General features: G+C 43.2%; 1 protein-coding gene across 1 annotated transcript; it reads left to right on the top strand.

Annotated features, from left to right (window-relative positions):
* Nucleotides 1-8,014: 8,014 nt before the first annotated feature.
* On the top strand, nucleotides 8,015-18,263 carry bicc2 (bicaudal C homolog 2). The gene is made up of 19 exons (XM_047051623.1): nucleotides 8,015-8,355; nucleotides 9,700-9,746; nucleotides 10,250-10,319; nucleotides 10,556-10,635; nucleotides 10,887-11,048; nucleotides 11,287-11,340; nucleotides 11,464-11,658; nucleotides 11,925-12,191; nucleotides 12,392-12,523; nucleotides 12,722-12,911; nucleotides 13,031-13,170; nucleotides 13,259-13,440; nucleotides 13,783-13,930; nucleotides 14,422-14,461; nucleotides 15,803-15,963; nucleotides 16,711-16,921; nucleotides 17,044-17,207; nucleotides 17,286-17,385; nucleotides 17,554-18,263. Exons 1-19 carry the CDS (start codon nucleotides 8,064-8,066, stop codon nucleotides 17,676-17,678), a joined length of 2,760 nt encoding a protein of 919 aa, XP_046907579.1. The 5' UTR covers nucleotides 8,015-8,063; the 3' UTR covers nucleotides 17,679-18,263.
* Nucleotides 18,264-19,781: the final 1,518 nt, after the last annotated feature.

Raw genomic sequence — 19,781 nt, 5'->3', positions numbered from 1 at the left:
AATGGTGACCTCTGTGGAACTGGCTCTGTGATGGCTCCAAATCAGAAAATATGGTTCCAGATTAGTGTGAAGGGATGATATAACTACCACAAACCATCGTTTCAAGATGTAACTCCTTTGGTAAGCAGTTACGGTGGGGTGAAACATTTTTTGGAGGGCTTTTTTTCAGGGTCACACATTCTGACGGCTGTCAGAAATGGTGATCTCTGTGGAACTGGCTCTGTGATGGCTCCAAATCAGAAAATAAGGTTCCAGATTAGTGTGAAGGGATGATATAGCTACCACAAACCATTGTTTGAAGTTTTAACTCCTTTGGGAAGCAGTTACGGTGGGGTCACACGTAATTTTGATCTTTTATTTTTATTTTTTGGGTCACACATTCTGACGGCTGTCAGAAATGGTGACCTCTGTGGAACTGGCTCTGTGATGGCTCCAAATAAGAAAATATTGTTCCAGATTAGTGTGAAGGGATGATATAACTACCACAAACCATTGTTTGAAGTTTTAACTCATTTGGGAAGCATTTACGGTGGGGTAACACGTAATTTCGATCAATTTCTTTTTTTTTTCTTTTTTTTTTTGGGGGTCACATTCTGACGGCTGTCAGAAATGGTGACCTCTGTGTTATTGGCTCTGTGATGACTCCAAATCAGAAAATATGGTTCCAGATTAGTGTGAAGGGATGATATAACTACCACAAACCATTGTTTGAAGATTTAACTCCTTTGGCAAACAGTTACGGTGGGGTGAAACATTTTTTGGAGGGCTTTTTTCCTGGGTCACACATTCTGACGGCTGTCAGAAATGGTGACCTCTGTGTTATTGGCTCTGTGATGACACCAAATCAGAAAATATGGTTCCAGATTACTGTGAAGGGATGATATAAATACCACAAACCATTAATTGAAGTTTTAACTCATTTGGGAAGCAGTTACGGTGGGGTCACACATTTTCTGGAGGGCTTTTTTCCTGGGTCACACATTCTGACGGCTGTCAGAAATGGTGACCTCTGTGGTATTGGCTCTGTGATGACTCCAAATCAGAAAATATGGTTCCAGATTAGTGTGAAGGGATGATATAACTACCACAAACCATTAATTGAAGTTTTAACTCATTTGGGAAGCAGTTACGGTGGGGTGAAACATTTTTTGGAGGGCTTTTTTCCTGGGTCACACATTCTGACGGCTGTCAGAAATGGTGACCTCTGTGTTATTGGCTCTGTGATGACACCAAGTCAGAAAATATGGTTCCAGATTACTGTGAAGGGATGATATAACTACCACAAACCGTTAATTGAAGTTTTAACTCATTTGGGAAGCAGTTACGGTGGGGTCACACATTTTTTGGAGGGCTTTTTTCCTGGGTCACACATTTTGACGGCTGTCAGAAATGGTGACCTCTGTGGTATTGGCTCTGTGATGACTCCAAATCAGAAAATATGGTTCCAGATTAGTGTGAAGGGATGATATAACTACCACAAACCATTGTTTGAAGATTTAACTCCTTTGGGAAACAGTTACGGTGGGGTGAAACATTTTTTGGAGGGCTTTTTTCCTGGGTCACACATTCTGACGGCTGTCAGAAATGGTCACACATTCTGACGGCTGTCAGAAATGGTGACCACTGTGTTATTGGCTCTGTGATGACTCCAAATCAGAAAATATGGTTCCAGATTACTGTGAAGGGATGATATAACTACCACAAACCATTAATTGAAGTTTTAACTCATTTGGGAAGCAGTTACGGTGGGGTGAAACATTTTTTGGAGGGCTTTTTTCCTGGGTCACACATTCTGACGGCTGTCAGAAATGGTCACACATTCTGACGGCTGTCAGAAATGGTGACCTCTGTGGTATTGGCTCTGTGATGACACCAAGTCAGAAAATATGGTTCCAGATTACTGTGAAGGGATGATATTACTACCACAAACCATTAATTGAAGTTTTAACTCATTTGGGAAGCAGTTACGGTGGGGTCACACATTTTCTGGAGGGCTTTTTTCCTGGGTCACACATTCTGACGGCTGTCAGAAATGGTGACCTCTGTGGTATTGGCTCTGAGATGGCTCCAAATCAGAAAATATGGTTCCAGATTGGATGATATAACTACCCCAAACCATTGTTTGAAGTTTTGGGAAGCATTTACCTTGAGTTCAGACAATTTGAATCTATTTTTTTTTTTTTTTTTTTTTTTTTTTAGGGTCACACATTCTGACGGCCGTCAGAAATGGTGACCTCTGTGGTATTGGCTCTGTGATGGCTCCAAATCAGAAAATATGGTTCCAGACTAGTGTGAAGGGATGATATGACTACCCAAAACCATTGTTTGAAGATTTAACTCCTTTGGGAAGCAGTTACGGTGGGGTCTCAATTTTTTTGGAGGGATTTCTTTGGGTCACACATTCTGACAGCCGTCAGAAATGGTGACCTTTGTTGTATTGGCTCTGAAATGGCTCAAAATCAGAACATTTCGTTCCAGATTGGATGATATAACTACCCCAAACCATTGTTTGAAGGTTTAACTCCTTTGGGAAGCAGTTACGGTGGGGTTTCAAATTTTTGGAGGGATTTCTTTGGGTCACACATTCTGACAGCCGTCAGAAATGGTGACCTTTGTTGTATTGGCTCTGAGATGGCTCCAAATCAGAAAATATCGTTCCAGATTGGATGATATAACTACCCCAAACCATTGTTTGAAGTTTTGGGAAGCATTTACCTTGAGTTCACACAATTTGAATCTATTATTATTATTATAATTTATTTTTTTAGGGTCACACATTCTGACGGCCGTCAGAAATGGTGACCTTTGTTGTATTGGCTCTGTGATGGCTCCAAATCAGAAAATATGGTTCCAGATTAGTGTGAAGGGATGATATGACTACCCCAAACCATTGTTTGAAGGTTTAACTCCTTTGGGAAGCAGTTAAGGTGGGGTCTCAATTTTTTTGGAGGGATTTCTTTGGGTCACACATTCTGACAGCCGTCAGAAATGGTGACCTTTGTTGTATTGGCTCTAAAATGGCTAAAAATCAGAAAATATGGTTCCAGATTGGATGATATAACTACCCCAAACCATTGTTTGAAGTTTTGGGAAGCATTTACCTTGAGTTCACACAATTTGAATCTATTATTTTTTTTTTTTTTTTTAGGGTCACATTCTGACGGCCGTCAGAAATGGTGACCTCTGTGGTATTGGCTCAGTGATGGCTCCAAATCAGAAAATATGGTTCCAGATTAATGTGAAGGGATGATATAACTACCACAAACCATTGTTTGAAGATTTAACTCCTTTGGGAAGCAGTTACGGTGGGGTGAAACATTTTTTGGAGGGCTTTTTTCAGGGTCACACATTCTGACAGCTGTCAGAAATGGTGACCTCTGTGTTATTGGCTCTGTGATGGCTCCAAATCTGAAAATATGGTTCCAGATTAGTGTGAAGGGACAACATAAGTACCACAAACCATTGTTTGAAGATTTAACTCCTTTGGGAAGCAATTACGGTGGGGTGAAACATTTTTTGGAGGGCTTTTTTCAGGGTCACACATTCTGACAGCTATCAGAAATGGTGAACTCTGTGGTATTGGCTCTGTGATGGTTCCAAATGAGAAAATATGGTTCCTGATTAATGTGAAGGGATGATATAACTACCACAAACCATTGTTTGAAGATTTAACTCATTTGGGAAGCAGTTACGGTTGGGTGAAACATTTTTTGGAGGGCTTTTTTCGAGGGTCACACATTCTGACAGCTGTCAGAAATGGTGACCTCTGTGTTATTGGCTCTGTGATGGCTCCAAATCTGAAAATATGGTTCCAGATTAGTGTGAAGGGATAATATACCTACCAGAAACCATTAATTGAAGTTTTAACTCATTTGGGAAGCATTTACGGTGGGGTAACACGTAATTTCGATCAATTTCTTTTTTTTTCTTTTTTTCTTTTTTTGGGTCACACATTCTGACGGCTGTCTAAAATGGTGACCTCTGTGTTATTGGCTCTTTGATGACTCCAAATCAGAAAGTATGGTTCCAGATTAGTGTGAAGGGATGATATAACTACCACAAACCATTGTTTGAAGATTTAACTCCTTTGGGAAGCAATTACGGTGGGGTGAAACATTTTTTGGAGGGCTTTTTTCCCGGGTCACACATTCTGACAGCTGTCAGAAATGGTGACCTCTGTGGTATTGGCTCTGTGATGGTTCCAAATCAGAAAATATGGTTCCAGATTAGTGTAAAGGGATGATATAACTACCACAAACCATCGTTTGAAGATGTAACTCATTTGGGAAGCAGTTACGGTGGGGTCACAGGTAATTTCGATATTTTATTTTTATTTTTTGGGTCACACATTCTGACGGCTGTCAGAAATGGTGACCTCTGAGGAACTGGCTCTGTGATGGCTCCAAATCAGAAAATATGGTTCCAGATTAGTGTAAAGGGATGATATAACTACCACAAACCATCGTTTGAAGATGTAACTCCTTTGGGAAGCAGTTACGGTGGGGTAAACATTTTTTGGAGGGCTTTTTTTCTGGTTCACACATTCTGACGGCTGTCAGAAATGGTGACCTCTGTGGAACTAGCTCTGTGATGGTTCCAAATCAGAAAATATGGTTCCAGATTAGTGTGAAGGGATGATATAACTACCACAAACCATTGTTTGAAGTTCTAACTCCTTTGGGAAGCAGTTACGGTGGGGTCACACGTAATTTCGATATTTTATTTTTATTTTTTGGGTCACACATTCTGACGGCTGTCAGAATGGTGACCTCTGAAGAACTGGCTCTGTGATGGCTCCAAATCAGAAAATATGGTTCCAGATTAGTGTGAAGGGATGATATAACTGCCACAAATCATTGTTTGAAGTTTTTACTCCTCAGAGAAGCAGTTACGATGCGGTCACATGTAATTTCGATCTTAAATTTTCTTATTTTTTGGGTCACACATTCTGACGGCTGTCAGAAATGGTGACCTCTGTGGAACTGGTTCTGTGATGGCTCCAAATCAGAAAACATGGTTCCAGATGAGTGTAAAGGGATGTTATAACTACCACAAACCATTGTTTGACGTTTTAACTCATTTGACAAGCAGTTATGGTGGGGTCACACGTAATTTGGATCTTTTATTTTATTTTTTATTTTTTGGGTCACACATTCTGACGGCTGTCAGAAATGGTGACCTTTGTGGTGAAGGCTCTGTGATGGCGGTTGTTATATGGTAGTTATTTCCTTTCCTCCCACATTAATCTGGATCCATGTTTTCTGATTTGGAATCCTCACAGAGCCATTAGCACAGAGGTCACCATATCTGACAAGCAGCAGCCATCACAATGTTACCCCAGTGTAACTGCTTGATAAAGGAGTTCAACTTCAAAACATTGTTTGGGTATGTTATATCATCCCATCACACTAAACTGGACACGTGTTTTCTTATTTGAAGTGCTAACAGAGCCACTACCACAGAGGTCACCATATCAGAATAATACTGTAGCTTGAAATCCTCACCAATTTTCATCCATTTTTTGGTACAATTTAGAAAAGGTTAGATTTTTTGACACCATTTTGAAAAAGTTATTATGATTAGCCAGGATTTCATGCTATTATCCGAGATTAGCAATTTCTATAATTTAATATAAAAAATATAAAGGTTTTGGAAGTAGGACAGACTTTATTAGAATAATCTGGTGTGTATTTGAATTTTTTTGACACCATTTTGAAAAGTTACTCAGATTAGCGAGGATTTCATTCTATTTTCAGAGATTAGTTTTTGTCTATCATTCTCTTTGAAATTTAATTGAAAATAGAAAGGCTGTGGAAGTAGGTCAGACTTTAATTTGATAATACGGTGTATATTAGAGATATATACTAGAGATTTCTTTAAACTATTTCGAAAAAGTTAATATTAAGATTAGAGAGGATTTCATACTATTTTCAAAGATTAGCTTTTTTCTATAATTTACAAAAAAAACGTAATTGAAAAAGTAAAGGGTGTGAAAGTAGCCGGCCACACATTATTAGAATAATCTGGTGTATATCTGAGATTTTTCAGTAAAATTTTGCAAAAGTTATTAAGATCTGCGAGGTTTAAGCTTTTTTCAGAGTTTAGTGATTTTCTATGCTGGAAGCATACCAGACCTTGTTAGAATACTCTGGTGTCCGTTTGAGGTTTTATATTCATAAACATTTTACACATTTTTCAAAATTGTATGGGTAGTTTTCATCCGGTCCCTAACGCTAAAGTAGCATCTTCCGAATGTGAGACGAATTTCGAATATTAAACTAACTTCACCTCGGTTGTGCATGCTACCTAGAATTTTGCTACTACTAAACCACTTTACATTTTGCAGTAGCTGCTTCTGCTTCAAACAACTTTATGATTTATATGTAAAATGTAGTCTTTCATAGAGCGTGTACAGAATACAATTCCATTTAATATAAACTACAAAACACAGCCAGTTCTTATTTGGCTAAATTTGCCACGGTCTTCTAACGCATGTCGTTCGAAGCTAAATATAACGCTTCATAGAACCAATTTGTAGAAATATCTAACCAGATCAAATTTTTACAGCCTTTTTTGGTCCTATAGAAACATTGAGAGTTCTATTGTTGAACTGTTAATAATAGACCCTTTTTGTGTAGCCGACATCACACACTCACATGCCGCACATGTGTGTATGTGAATGGCATTAAAGCACTCATAGTTAATTCCAGTGCACTGGGGTCTCCAGGCAGCAGGACCTAGTAAACAGTCCTCTTGGCCTGTTGTTGACTGACTGTAATAGCCTGGCCATTGTCTGGGCTGTGTCAGGGTCACACAGTGACGCACCTACTTTACTGGAAGTGGAGCATCAGAGTACAAGTCTTTCGGAGTGGGTCAGAGGTGCAAGGAGGGGTGGTGGTGTGTGTTTTGTGTAAGTCAAGTTTGACATGATTTCAGTCATTGACCAGTTTCCATGGTAATGCTGTGGTTGGGAGCTGTCATCTCATCTCACATGCTGCATATTTTGCTTGAGGCAAATAATCCTAGTTTGAAGCAGACCAGAATATTTATGTTCCGTTAATTTGTTGATTCGCTTGAGGTACTATTAGCCACAGGGATATGGAAATGTGTCTGCAGAATCTGATTAAATTTGAGTAGTTTTCAATTATAGATTGTGTCTCCAGGATCTCTGTTAGTTAAGTCTTTTGAATAGTGGGGTGGATACTCTCACTTTCTCTTATTTCCTCTCCTACTTTCCCTGTCCTAGCTCTACTGAGGAAGTTTATTACTTTCTCACCGCCCGCTTTGTTCGTAAACAATCGAGTTGCCCAGCAACAGTGGCAAACACAGCTCTGGGGCTGGTAGTTAGCGGAGTGGCTCCTTTATCCTTGGCATTGTTCCCCCAAACACCCCCACCCACCCCTGCTCACACATCCAGACCCTCTAAAGCCTCCCTCCCTCCCTCCTTTCCTTTGTTTCTGGAATCTCAAGCCCCTTTACCTCCTTATTCCGGAGTTGCTCTCTCTGGACCTCACCTAAATCCTGCACAAAATCGTGCTCAGATGGAATGTGTGTGTGTGCTTCTACAGTATTGGTCTCTGTCTTGTGGTGCGTAGAACTATTTGGAAAGCTTCTGTTGAGACAGAGAATGCATTGAGTTAAGATGCCCCAGAAAAATATGCTTTAATATTCCTTTACCCAAGTTAAGTAAGTATACAGTATCACATAATCTAGAGTTTTATATGTATTATAAAGCTGTTTTATTTGTATATGCTTGTCCATGTGTCTCACATCACAAAGCTTCTCCGAAGCAGTGTGGCCCACTGAGTTATGTCTGTGCGCATCAATATGTTTTCTGGGTTACTGTGTGTGTGTGTGTGTGTGTGTGTGTGTGTGTGTGTGCATGCGTGCGTGTGTGTGTGTGTACTGGCAAGTATGCATTTCTCTGTATGCATCTGAGGAGGCAGGGGATGAAAGGGGGGGGGGGGCTTTTTATTCTTGCCCTTCTCCCCCCTGTTTTTCTGTCCTTCTCTCCCTCTCTCTCTCTGTCTCCTGGGACACTCAGACGGAGGCTCAGTCGTGCTATGGCCACTACTACAGAGGAAAGCTCTCCTGTGCTGGCCCAGGCAGACACGCAGAAGCCTGACCTAGAACCTAGTCCAGAACCCAGCTCAGGACCCATCCCCGAGCAGAACCACAACCAGACCCAGACGCCCTTCCTGCGCCGTGGCGACAGAGAGGAAGAAGAAGATGACGAGGACGATGGGGGGCAGTCTACCCCCGGACCTGAGGCCGTCGGTCGGGATGTTTTGGACCTGGACTGGGTCGAGGAGCGGTTCAGGATCGACAGGAAGAAGCTGGAGAACATGCTGTATGGTGAGTAACCTGGGACCTCTATAGGGCCTCACCATGTCCTGTACAGAACTAACTCAATAGTTTCTTCTGCTGTCAGAGTCAACTCAGCTATACACTACAGCCAGCACATAGATCCAAAACTTAATCATTAGCTTGCTGTAACACACACACACACACACTAAATAATGTCTCATAGGGTTAAAGAGAGTACCAACTGCTTCTGATTCCGTTTGCATCTCTCTTAAAAAACCCAGGGAAACTTCTGCTTTTGCCATCAGTCAGACTTTTCTTCACACTCAAGGAGTCTGCGTTCCTGTCACTCCCAATAACCACAACAGTAAAGCATCAGTCTGGGTGGCCATTATTTATGATCCATGGTCCTTTGCTATTCAGAGCTGTGGAGCTCAGAGACAAAACAGCTGCCTTTGTGTAATCATTTCTGACAGTGAAGCAGTAGTGTGTGTGCTTTTTGTATGCATGTCAGGAAGTCATGTCTGAGTGGCAGGTTCGTGATGAACACCTCAGTAGGGTATCAAAGTGCAGCGCCCTGACAGGAGTGAGCGAGTGGGTGTTCTTCTGCAGCCTACTACAACCTTGATGCAACAGCCTTTAAAAAAGTGTTCTCCACGTTAACAATACATGTCGTTTTCTCTGTGTGTATGTTCGAGAGAAAGAGAAATATAGAGGTAGTGCTGTGAGGGAGTTAAATAGCTCAAAAAGGAACCAGAGAGATTTGACAAACAAATGGAACACCTCCTCTCTAGGGAGGTACTTAGCGTCACAGCATGTCACTAAGTGAGGCAAAAAGTCTGAAGAAAACAGTGTGTCTGAATACAGTACAGCTGGATGGGTGTGCAGTTACAAGTCCTTTATCTGTCAAAGTCTGCGGGCTACGTTTTCTAGTTTGTGCAGATAGTTATAGGGAGTCTTTGCGTCAGTCAAATACCTTTGACGCAATAAGCTGTATTTTGGGTTAGATTTTGGGTGCTTCCCATACCCCCCTCCACCACCACTGTTTTTTGTCTCATTCTTTGGCCTTGGACAGAGTAACCCATGGTGATGATGGGAAGGGCGGGAGGCGTTACGGGGCTACCACCTCCCTCCCCCTTCCAGCTAATAAAAGTAGTTTGGCATATTTACACTCCACTCTTTGAATGTTTACCTATCATGCCTTTCACTTAAATTTAAATTTATTACATTAAATGAATATAGTACAATATATGTATGTAGTATACATTTTAAATATGTTTGTTCTTTGTGGACATTTATTTGTGTGTATCTTTTGATTGTATTGATACTTACATATATATATATGTACTGTATGTTGTGCAGGAAGTTTTAACTTTTCTTCTTTCTATGTTTCAGCCCCCAAGCATGTAGATGGCATGTCAGGTGAAGCATTTTTTGAAAAGGTACACTCTCAACACCTTTAAGGGGAAAAAAGAGATAAGGAATACAATTTGAAAAACTGATCTTAATCTGAATCCTCTGCAATTGCCTCTGCGATTGCCACAGAAAGACCGTTACGATTCTGTGTTTTATGATACCAGCAAATCTTCTTACTCTACACACACACACACACATCGTAAGTAAGCAATTTGCCGTTGTTATGGAGGTGGTGATTTCCTTCTTTGGTATGCAAATAATCCATTGTATTCGTGTGTGTACGTGTGTGGGTTGGGGTAATGTGTGTGTGTGTGGGTTGGGGTAATGTGTGTGTGTGTGGGTTGGGGTAATGTGTGTGTGTGTGGGTTGGGGTAATGTGTGTGTGTGTGGGTTGGGGTAATGTGTGTGTGTGTTCCGGGATGTATAGGTTGGTGTTGCTCTCGCAGTAAATGTCTTGGTACCTTTTCCTTTTTCCTCCTTTCACATTCATGTGTTTCTTTCCTTTTTCTCTCTCCTCCCTCCCTCTTAGGTAATGACAGAAACCGACACCCAGGTGAAGTGGCCGTCCAAACTCAAGATGGGTGCCAAGTCAAAGAAAGGTGATAAGAACTCATGAGACTCTGGTTCTGGACAATCTGGGTCTGGCTTTATCATAATAACCTACAATAATAACCTGCCTAGGCCTGTTAGACTTCATTAAGATGATTAAGTGTCCTATATATTTTCAACATCTGGGGTATTGCAGACAGTCGGGTAACCAGTGCTTTTGCCACTGCCTAGAATTATACATGAATGTGACATTCCTTTCATTTCTTGACTTGTGGATGGGCTTTAGATCCACACGTGAAAGTGGAAGGGAAAAGAACTAACGTCCTGGAAGCCAAGAAGAGGATTCTAGAACTTCTGGAGACCAAGGTGAACTGGGCCGTTCAATTTTCTGTGCTCGATAAAGTCCAGACCAAACATTTTCTCCTTCAAAAAGATTGAACTCACACATCCTGCTGTTTGAAACTCCCACCTGACCACCCCTTGAATTATAAAACTGCTGAATTGATACTTATTCTTAACTGCCTCAAGGGAAAGGAGATTACAGTTCCTGAACAGACCGTATATCTGTAATAAAGTTAGAGGAATTGGTGCTGAAACGTTGCTTTCGTCTGCTTAAGGTTAACAAAGTGACTTTGAAGATGGATGTTGCTCACACAGAGCATTCTCATGTGATTGGGAAAGGGGGCGGGAACATCAAGAAGGTGATGGAGGTAACCTTGTGCCACATACACTTCCCAGATTCCAACCGCCACAATATCACCGGCGAGAAGAGCAACCAGGTATGTGTCACCTAGCAACTGCTCATGGTTACTTAGCGACCCGGTACAGTTGCTGTACTGGTTACTGTTTACAATCTAATGGTGATTCTTTAGGGATAGTCTCATAGCCTCCAGGCAGTGTCGCTACATGGCTGCTACCATGAGCTTCTCCCCTAGTAACTGGACTAATTTCCTTTGCAAGTGCATATTTCATAGCACCCAGGTATGGTAATGCTCCTTCTGTCCAATCACGTCCCAGGTGTCCATTGCTGGGCCAGTCCAAGGGGTGGAGTCAGCCAGGAGAAGAATACGAGTGAGTCATCTTCTCTTTGTTGTTTATACTAGAGTGTTCATGTGCCTGTATGTTTACTGTTGCATACACTTTCGTGCCTTTCTCTGTTAATGTTTGTGCTCTGCCCCCCTCCTTACCTCCCAGGACCTCCAGCCCTTGGTTCTGACCTTTGACCTGCCTGTGAGCCTAGTTCCCCCGGCACTGCCTGATGCAGCATCTCCAGTGATCCAGCAGGTGGCGCAGGCGCTAGGGGTGAGCGTCAGTTTCCGGGCCCAGCCCCCTCTCTACAGCAGCTGCTGCGTGGTCCGTGGCCTGCTGGGGAATGCCGGGGCAGTCAAGGTTTGTGGGAGGCACACATAGCTGTAGATACGCATGCATGTGCCTGCAGATACAATCATACTTAGATACATGTATACATACTCAATGTATTTACCAGATACAAACACTCTTATAAAGATCATGGGAACAGGATCATGGGAAATCCCACAGACGGATCACATTTCTTCATTTCATCCATCTTTTTTACTCTCATTCGCACAACGTGCTTCCTCTTCCCTCTGCTCCTTCTCCCTCTCTCCTTCTTTCCCTCCGCCCGCCCATTCCAGAAGGCGGTGTGCGTGCTGATGGAGCTGCTTCTTGGGTCAGAAGTTGGGGGTCAGGCAGGGGTAACAGGTGTGGTGACCTCCCAGCTGGACGTGACCTCCCAGCAGCACCTGTTCCTGCTGGGCCAGAACGGGGTCCACTTCCTGGCCGTGATGCACCAGACTCAGACCCAGATTGTTCTGCCCGACCTCAGTGCCCCTCAGAGCACCCCCTCCCTGCTCATCCAGGGCAGCCCAGAGGGAGTGTGTCAGGCCAGGCAGCAGCTCATGGTGAGGGGCGGAAGGGTGGGGGTAGAAGCTGGTGACGGTCTATTTCATCCTTATGAATGACATATTAACACACATGATAGTTTCATTCTGATCGTAGATGTGAGGGGGGAGTGCATTCCAGAGTCTGGGTGTATATTGAGAGGTTGTATCCAATCAGTACCTTAGTTGTGTGTGTGTGTTCTCTTCCTGTTGTCTTGCAGGACTGTCTGCCAGTGTGTCTGATGTTCGATATGCGGGAGGAGGGTGAGGCTGACGCCCGTAAACTGGCTCAGATGATGCAAAACCTGGGCGTCTTCATCAGCATCAAACCCAAGATCAAACAGACAGCTAAGGTACTGTATTACCCATGTTACAGTTCTCCCTACGTGCTCAGTTTTCTCTTCAAGCAGTTTATAAGTAATTTCAGCTGTTACAAAGTTTGTACCTTCATATGTTTTTTTAAACATTTTCTGGGATCCTATTTTCTGGGAATTGTAGTTTTTGATGACATATGGGTAATGACATGTTCCCCTGTCTGGGACATTTCCCAGTCTGTTGTGGTGAAGGGCCTGGAGAGGAACATCTCTAGTGTGTACGAGGCCCGACACCTGCTGCTGGGGCTGGACTCTGCAGAGGTTGGCATGACAACTAAACTAACCCCTGACCCCATGTTGCCTGGAAACGGGTTGACCAACTACTGGCTCAGCATGCTGCTGCAACAACTCCGCCTGTCTGATCAGAGTAAGTGACTAAGTGATTGTGTGTGTGTGTGTGTACTGTATAGAGTTATTTTCTCACTGAGAGATGGTTAAGTCTAACACAGTTTCTATCTACATAAGCCATCTCAACGGTCCCTACAGGCTCTATGCCCTCCGCAGAGACAGGGATTAGGCCTCACCTGCAGACAAAGCATCGTCCCTCACCGCCACCTGGCTTAGCTCCTCCATGTGACGAGGTTAGGATGGGACTGAAAGGAACTGATGGTCGCCACCTCGAGAAGGTCTGAGGAATCTACAGTACCATTAAAATAAGACCAAACCGATGTTGTGAAAGTCAAACCAACTAATGGAACTCCTCTCTTTATTCAGATCCTGGAGAACGAGGACCAGTCTGACCAATCGGAAGACGAGAGCCCGGGGCCGATGGCCTCGGAGCTGAGTGAGGTTGTGAGCAGGATGGGGAGTCGCAGAGGGAGTCTCCAGGGTCCTGAGCTCCACCGGGTTCTCAGCCTGGTGAGACGTCACTCCACGGGGCAGGCTGTGACCCTAAGGTACCTTTTAGAAGAAACACACATAAGCTCACACGCATGAACAAAATAAATGTGAAATGTATGAAGGCAAATCTTTTATTAATCCACATTTAGCCTTCTGGTCGGTCCTTCAGTAGTCCAGGAAAAGAAAACTGCTAACGTTGTGATTTTACAATCAGTTCTTATACCTACACTGTCATACTTTCTAATATAGACTGTCATGAACTATTGCTAAAGAGAGAGAGAGTCTCATCATTTCTACAGTTTCTTTTCGGGAGCACTCTGGAGGGGTAACTAGGTTTGATCAAATTCATCTTCCACTGTGGATGGGACCTGACCTTGTCTCTCCGTCCTCTCTTTCAGACTAATGAATGGAGATACGGAAGGAGGGAGGAGGGAGAAGGAGGGAGGGAGGAGGGAGAAGGAGGGAGGGAGGAGGGAGAGACGCCACAGCTCGAGGAGAGACGTGACTCACATTCAGGATGTTTTCGAGGACACATCTAAAGCTGAGGTGAGGACTGACCCAAGTTTTAGAATTTCATCATCAAGTCTAACTGGATCTCGCTCTTACTGCACTGTCTTACTAAGTTTGATAAATCAAATGAATAAAATCATGTTGTCACAGTTACTCTGTGTTTCTAAAAATAATTTGCCATGACTTACGACAAGTCATTGCTGGTGTTACCAAGTGACTGGTTGTTTTTTGACCCCTCACAAAATTAAATCCTGAGAATTGGATTTTGGTTACATTGCTGTTGCTGTTGATGTCTTGTTTGTCTGCCCTGTGTTGCCCTAAAATCAAAGGTTTCCACAGGGGATAACAAGTTTATCTCCACGGTAACAACGGGAAATGCCAGCTTTAATCAGCATCTGTTCGCTCAGCAAATCGTGTTCCCTTTCCCAAAGGGGATGAGGAAGTCAGAAGAGATATTAAATTAATTGAATTTCCATTTTTATTTACCTGCTCCATTTCCTGTTTCTTTTTCTTATCTTTTTCTGCAGGATTACGACTATGAGAAGAAGAAGCTGCTGGCGACCCAAGGTTTTACATGTTTTATGTGTCTTTGCCTGGCTGGCGCCTCTAGACATACCGACTGAGATTCTAAGCCAACTGTTTACTAATGAATGCACTGCTGTACGTTCTGGAACACACCCAAAATAATTTAACAGGTGAAACAGTTTTTGCCTGAAAATGTATCTTAGGTCCCCCCAAAAGGGAAAACAAGTCCTGCTTTGGGTCAAGACTCATCCAGACCTACAGGCCTTGTTTGTTTTGGACCTGCAGAAGAGTCCTGCCATGAGGGACCCATTTAAGTGTGGCACTGGCCCACCATGGCAAATTCAGGGGACCTATTCAGCTGCTGCACCTGGCCAAATTGGTTTTCATGGCGTATAAGTGTACAGGTCACTTCCACTGTCTGCTGAAGGGAGACAAGGCAGCTTTTGTTTATTATTCAAAGCAGTGATGGAGGGATGGAGGAAACACATTACTGGGCTATTCAGAGCCAGAGAGTTGATAGAGGGGATCCATTTAGGTGTTTCATTCTGCCAGAGAGGTGATGAAGGGGATCCAATTACAGGGTGCCCCATGCCAGAGTTATAATAGAGGATCACTGCTACTCCCTCTGAATACACACCCTCTAGTCTAATACATGAGCTCACACTCGCGTACACACACTTGTACTTAATATTCAGAATGAGGGATATTCTGATGATTTTCAGCCAAATGGTGCTAAATTCCCTCAGTGAAGGTTCATGGGATTATAAGTTAGCAGTGTGAATGAGCCATCTGCTTCCTGGTCATTAAGATACCCAGATGTATGTATATGAGACACACCCATTTATGACATTCACGTTGGTGTTGGTTTCTCTTCAAACTTCTTTCTTTGTCATACAATGTGTCATTTGTTTCAAACATACACACAAACCTAACTGACCATTCAGGTTCTACCTTAGTATCCTATCTCTGCCTCAGTCTCTGCCTCAGTGTCTGCAGCACCTCATTTAGCAGGCTACATACCAGTAAATGGAACACCACTCCACTAATCTGTCTGCATTATTCAACACCTGCAAACACAGCTCACCAATTATACCTCTATCTGCCAAAGGAGGTGTGTGTGTGTGTGTGTGTGTAAATGAAATTGTGTCTAGGCTGCAAACTAATATGTAGAGTCATCATGGTGTGCGTCTGTTTCCTGGACACAAGTCATAAAAGCTTGTACAGGATCTGGTCCTAGCCCTGGGCTAAGCCACGCTAGGACAGCAGCCTAGTGCGTTTCAAGTAGGTGCGAGTCATGCGAGTGTGAGCGTTAATATCTATGACTGTCTGTTCATGGATAAATCTACAGTTTGTGTTTGTAACGTGTGCTTGTTTATCTTCCAGCCATGCAGAGGAAGCCTGTGGTGACGGAGGTGCGGACTCCCACTGACACGTGGAGCGGACTGGGCTTCTCCAAATCCATGCCTGCAGAGGCGCTCAAGGAGCTCCGCAACATCAGCCGCCGCAGCTACAAGCCCTACCTGAGCAACACCAGTCAAACACCGGTAGAGCAAAAACACACAGACAGACACAAGCACTCATTCAGGCAACATGACAGAGATGCACATACAGTCCGTCCAAACACAGACACACACACATTCAGGCAACAGGGCATTGAAAACACAATTACCCAGCCCCACTCCCCAACACACACACACACACTCACACAGGTATACACAAACCAGTCCTCCTGTGCTCATGGGTGCCTGAAGCAGATGTTTTAACTATTGCAGCCAGACAGGGTGAAACCAAGTAATTCTAATGAATCTGAAAGGGAGCGGCCTGTGCCTGGGTTTGCTGTTTCTTTTTTTACCTGTGAATTCGAAATGTGATAGTGTGTTTAGGCTGAGAACTTGGTTATTACTAGTTGGAGGGTGTGTGTTTGTGTGTGTGTGTGTGTGTGTGTGGGGGGGGGGGGGGGGGACAGTGGAAGAGAGGAGAAGCTTGTTTAGAAATATGATTATTCTCATTGCTTCCAGTGCTAACAAGAGTCACAGAAGGGGGAGAAACTGTGAGCACCAATTATCCATCCTGTCTTTTCCACTCTGCCTCAGGGATGGAGGGTGGGAGGGTGAGGTTGTTCTAAAAAAGGATAACTTGTGAACTAAAATACAAAAGTGAAGAGGAACCTGTAACCAAGATGATCAGGTTTATACAGTTTCTGGTAAACCCGTCCATCCTTCACTCCCTTCTTCTCTCAATTCTCCCTGTCCTTTAGTTGTCGTTTTGTCTCTCTTTCGTTCTGTCTGTAGACATGGGGGGCCCTGCCTGGGAAGGAGAGAGGGTACTTTGGAAGCAACTCGGAGAACTGGCGAGACCGAAGAGGGTCCACCTCTTCCTCCTCCCCCCTCTCTCCCTCTCCTACCTCCTCCTCCTCTTCTTCCCCTTCCAACTTCTCTTCCTCCACCTCCTCCTTTCCAGCGTTTGCGTGCTTGGCTAATGGAGCCCGCATGGACAAAAGTGGTACGTTTTTGCACTTGTCTGTTAAGAATATACCTGTATGTGAAACATACAATTACATGTTTACATTTTCATCTCAAAGTTGTTACTGTTTCCCCTTTGACCTCGTCACCCCGGACTTTCAGCCGAGAGCTTTGTGAGCTGCAGTAACTACTTTGAGGGCTTGTCCTTAGTCAGGGCTCCGGGCGGGGCCTGTAGCAGCCCCTCCCCCCCGCCGACAGATGACCTTCCTGAGCTGCTGGGTCAGCTGGGCCTGGGAAAATATATAGACGTGTTCCATCAACAGGAGGTACAAACTACGTGACACACACACACACACAGAAGGATACACACATATTGAACCAGTCGTCACCGTTTGTCTCTTCAGATTGATTACCAGACTTTCCTCACTCTTTCTGATGAAGACCTGAAAGAAGTGGGCGTGTCCACGTTTGGGGCCAGAAGAAAGATGTTATTGGCTATCTCAGGTGAGTCATGTGTGACACCTCCATTGAGGGACTAAAATAACTACTGTATGCAGGGAGCTGCTATATGTGCACGACAGTGTGTGTGTGTGTGTGTCCTGTGATAATATCAGAAAGTATCAACATTGACATCACCGTGTATTCCCATGTATTAATGTCTCTCACATCCAGACCTGATCAAGAGCAAGAAGAAGCTCTCAGAAACACCCAGGCCCGGATTCCTGGAAGGCGGGGCTAGCGGCAGACTTCCACGAATTGTGGACGAGGAGGCGGCTGCTCAGAGCAACCGTTGGTGAGATAAGCCGCCACCAACTCTCTGCTTCCCCATCAAGACCAAACTGGAATCTTCTGAAGCCATGGTACATGATCCTAGACATTGACCACACAGACCACAGAGGTCCAGAACAAATCTACAACCAAGAGATGATACCTTAATTGCATGTAATTCCACATCTAATGGGACCTTTTTGAATATCGTCATCTCTGAGTAAAACGTTTGAAACACCTGTCTTTTCCACCCTGTCTTGTCCTCAGTGTTTTATGCTAATATTTGCTCTTCTGCTGTCAGTTGAGCATTGTGATTGATGCACTGTACATACAGTACTTTAGTTACACAAGGATATAATTAGTTCTATGTTTGACAGAAAGGAATATTAAAATGTTCTAGTAGCCTGATTACTGTTTTTAACTAATGTGGTGAAATGTTGATGCTCAACCAAACTAATGCATCAAGGTCATGATACTGTATGATGGTACATTGCAGTATCTGTATGCCTATTTGTACAACTGTTGTTTACCTCAACATTCCATCTTCATCATCGTCTCCACATCTGTCTAAAACTGCAAGGAGCTTATCCATTAAAATTAGAATATAAATTCGATGAATTCAAAATTATACAATGCAAAATCCTCAAATATTGTGTATGGCACTTCAACAGTGGTGCTGATGATGTTTCTGCTTGGCTGGTAAGTGGATTTTAACTCTGTATAACTCGAGACAACTCTTCCATTAATTGTATATAATAGCGGGACAAGTTATCCCTTACTTCTCAGAGTGAGAAACGGTTGAAATGCGTGAGTCTCACGGCAAATGCGTGAGACTTTAAAGCCCTGTTTCAGGTTTTTCTTAGCAGTTGGGCAGCTTGGCTTCCAGATGCGAATAAAGGCTTGATAACATTCTAAATAATATCAACCTGTTCAAAGCTCGGTCCAATGAGGTAACGATTCACCGCCAGAGGGCACTGACGTCATGTATAGCCTTTAATGAGAGTAGGATCACTTTCTGCAACCGTCACGCAGCAATTAAGTATTTTAGTGCATCTTGCAGGAGTGGAAATTTAGACTATTCATAGCTTGATAGACAGGCTTTAGTCGAGTCGGAAGTATGACCGCTCAGATGCATAAATGAATGAACTGAAACATTATAATTTTGAAATTGATTAATTTGTGTGGAGGTAATGTGAAACTCATTTGAATAATGTGTCGACTCACTTGACTGCACATCCAAAAACTTCCAATTAAATTGTTCAGCCGTTACATACCGCACATTCATTGGCAACCAATTTGAGTTGTTACCATTTAATTTATTTAGCATAGGCACATTCCAGGTGGTTATAAGTGATCACGTATGTACATTTCGGAGCAACACTACCAAATCAGAATGAAACTTAATTATATTTTGTCATTTAGCAGACGCTCTTATCCAGAGCTATAATATTTAAGCCAATGCTTAGAGAACCTTGTGTTTGCTTTATGAGAAATGTAGCGAGTAGAATGTCCTGTTGCTCTGGTTCTTGACGTCTTTACTAGGCTGCAACAAGTGGCCCTCACCGCACTTGCCTCGGGGGAATGTCCCTGTACTTACTGTAAGTCGCTCTGGACAAGAGCGTCTGCTAAATGACTAAATGTAAATGTAAGTGTGGTGGTGGGCAAAAACAGATTATGAAAAACTGATAACTAGGCTTATCATAATTATTTTCATAGCAGTTTCATATACAGATGTGGCAACGTTATCAATGGCCAGGCTTGTATACAGGCCTACTCCATATCCTACACATAGAATACGTATATATAAAAAAAACATTTAAACTCAAAAAGCCAACAAAGGAGATTCGTAGTTTTCCCGCTGGTTTAGAAACATGTTATCTAAGGACTCGTGTAAACCATCGTTGACACTGCAATAAAAAGGGCTGCAAACAGTCTATTTGTTGTTCCCTTCAGGCTCGTGTCTTTCTGGTTCCAAATTCCGCGTTGCCTGCGGCACTTGGTGCTGAACGGACAGCGCCCTCGAGCCCAGAGACCTGCATGCACAAATTAATCACATTTCAAAGAGATTACAAAACCACGACCAGATCAGGGTCATAGAACTAAAAGTCTGATTATGTGGGCAATGTAGATAC

This window comes from Hypomesus transpacificus, unplaced genomic scaffold (genome assembly GCF_021917145.1).
Source record: "Hypomesus transpacificus isolate Combined female unplaced genomic scaffold, fHypTra1 scaffold_160, whole genome shotgun sequence".
In the NCBI taxonomy this organism is placed as follows: domain Eukaryota; kingdom Metazoa; phylum Chordata; class Actinopteri; order Osmeriformes; family Osmeridae; genus Hypomesus; species Hypomesus transpacificus.
Note: the sequence above shows the minus strand (reverse complement) of the source record. Positions and strands in the feature narration are given on the sequence as shown.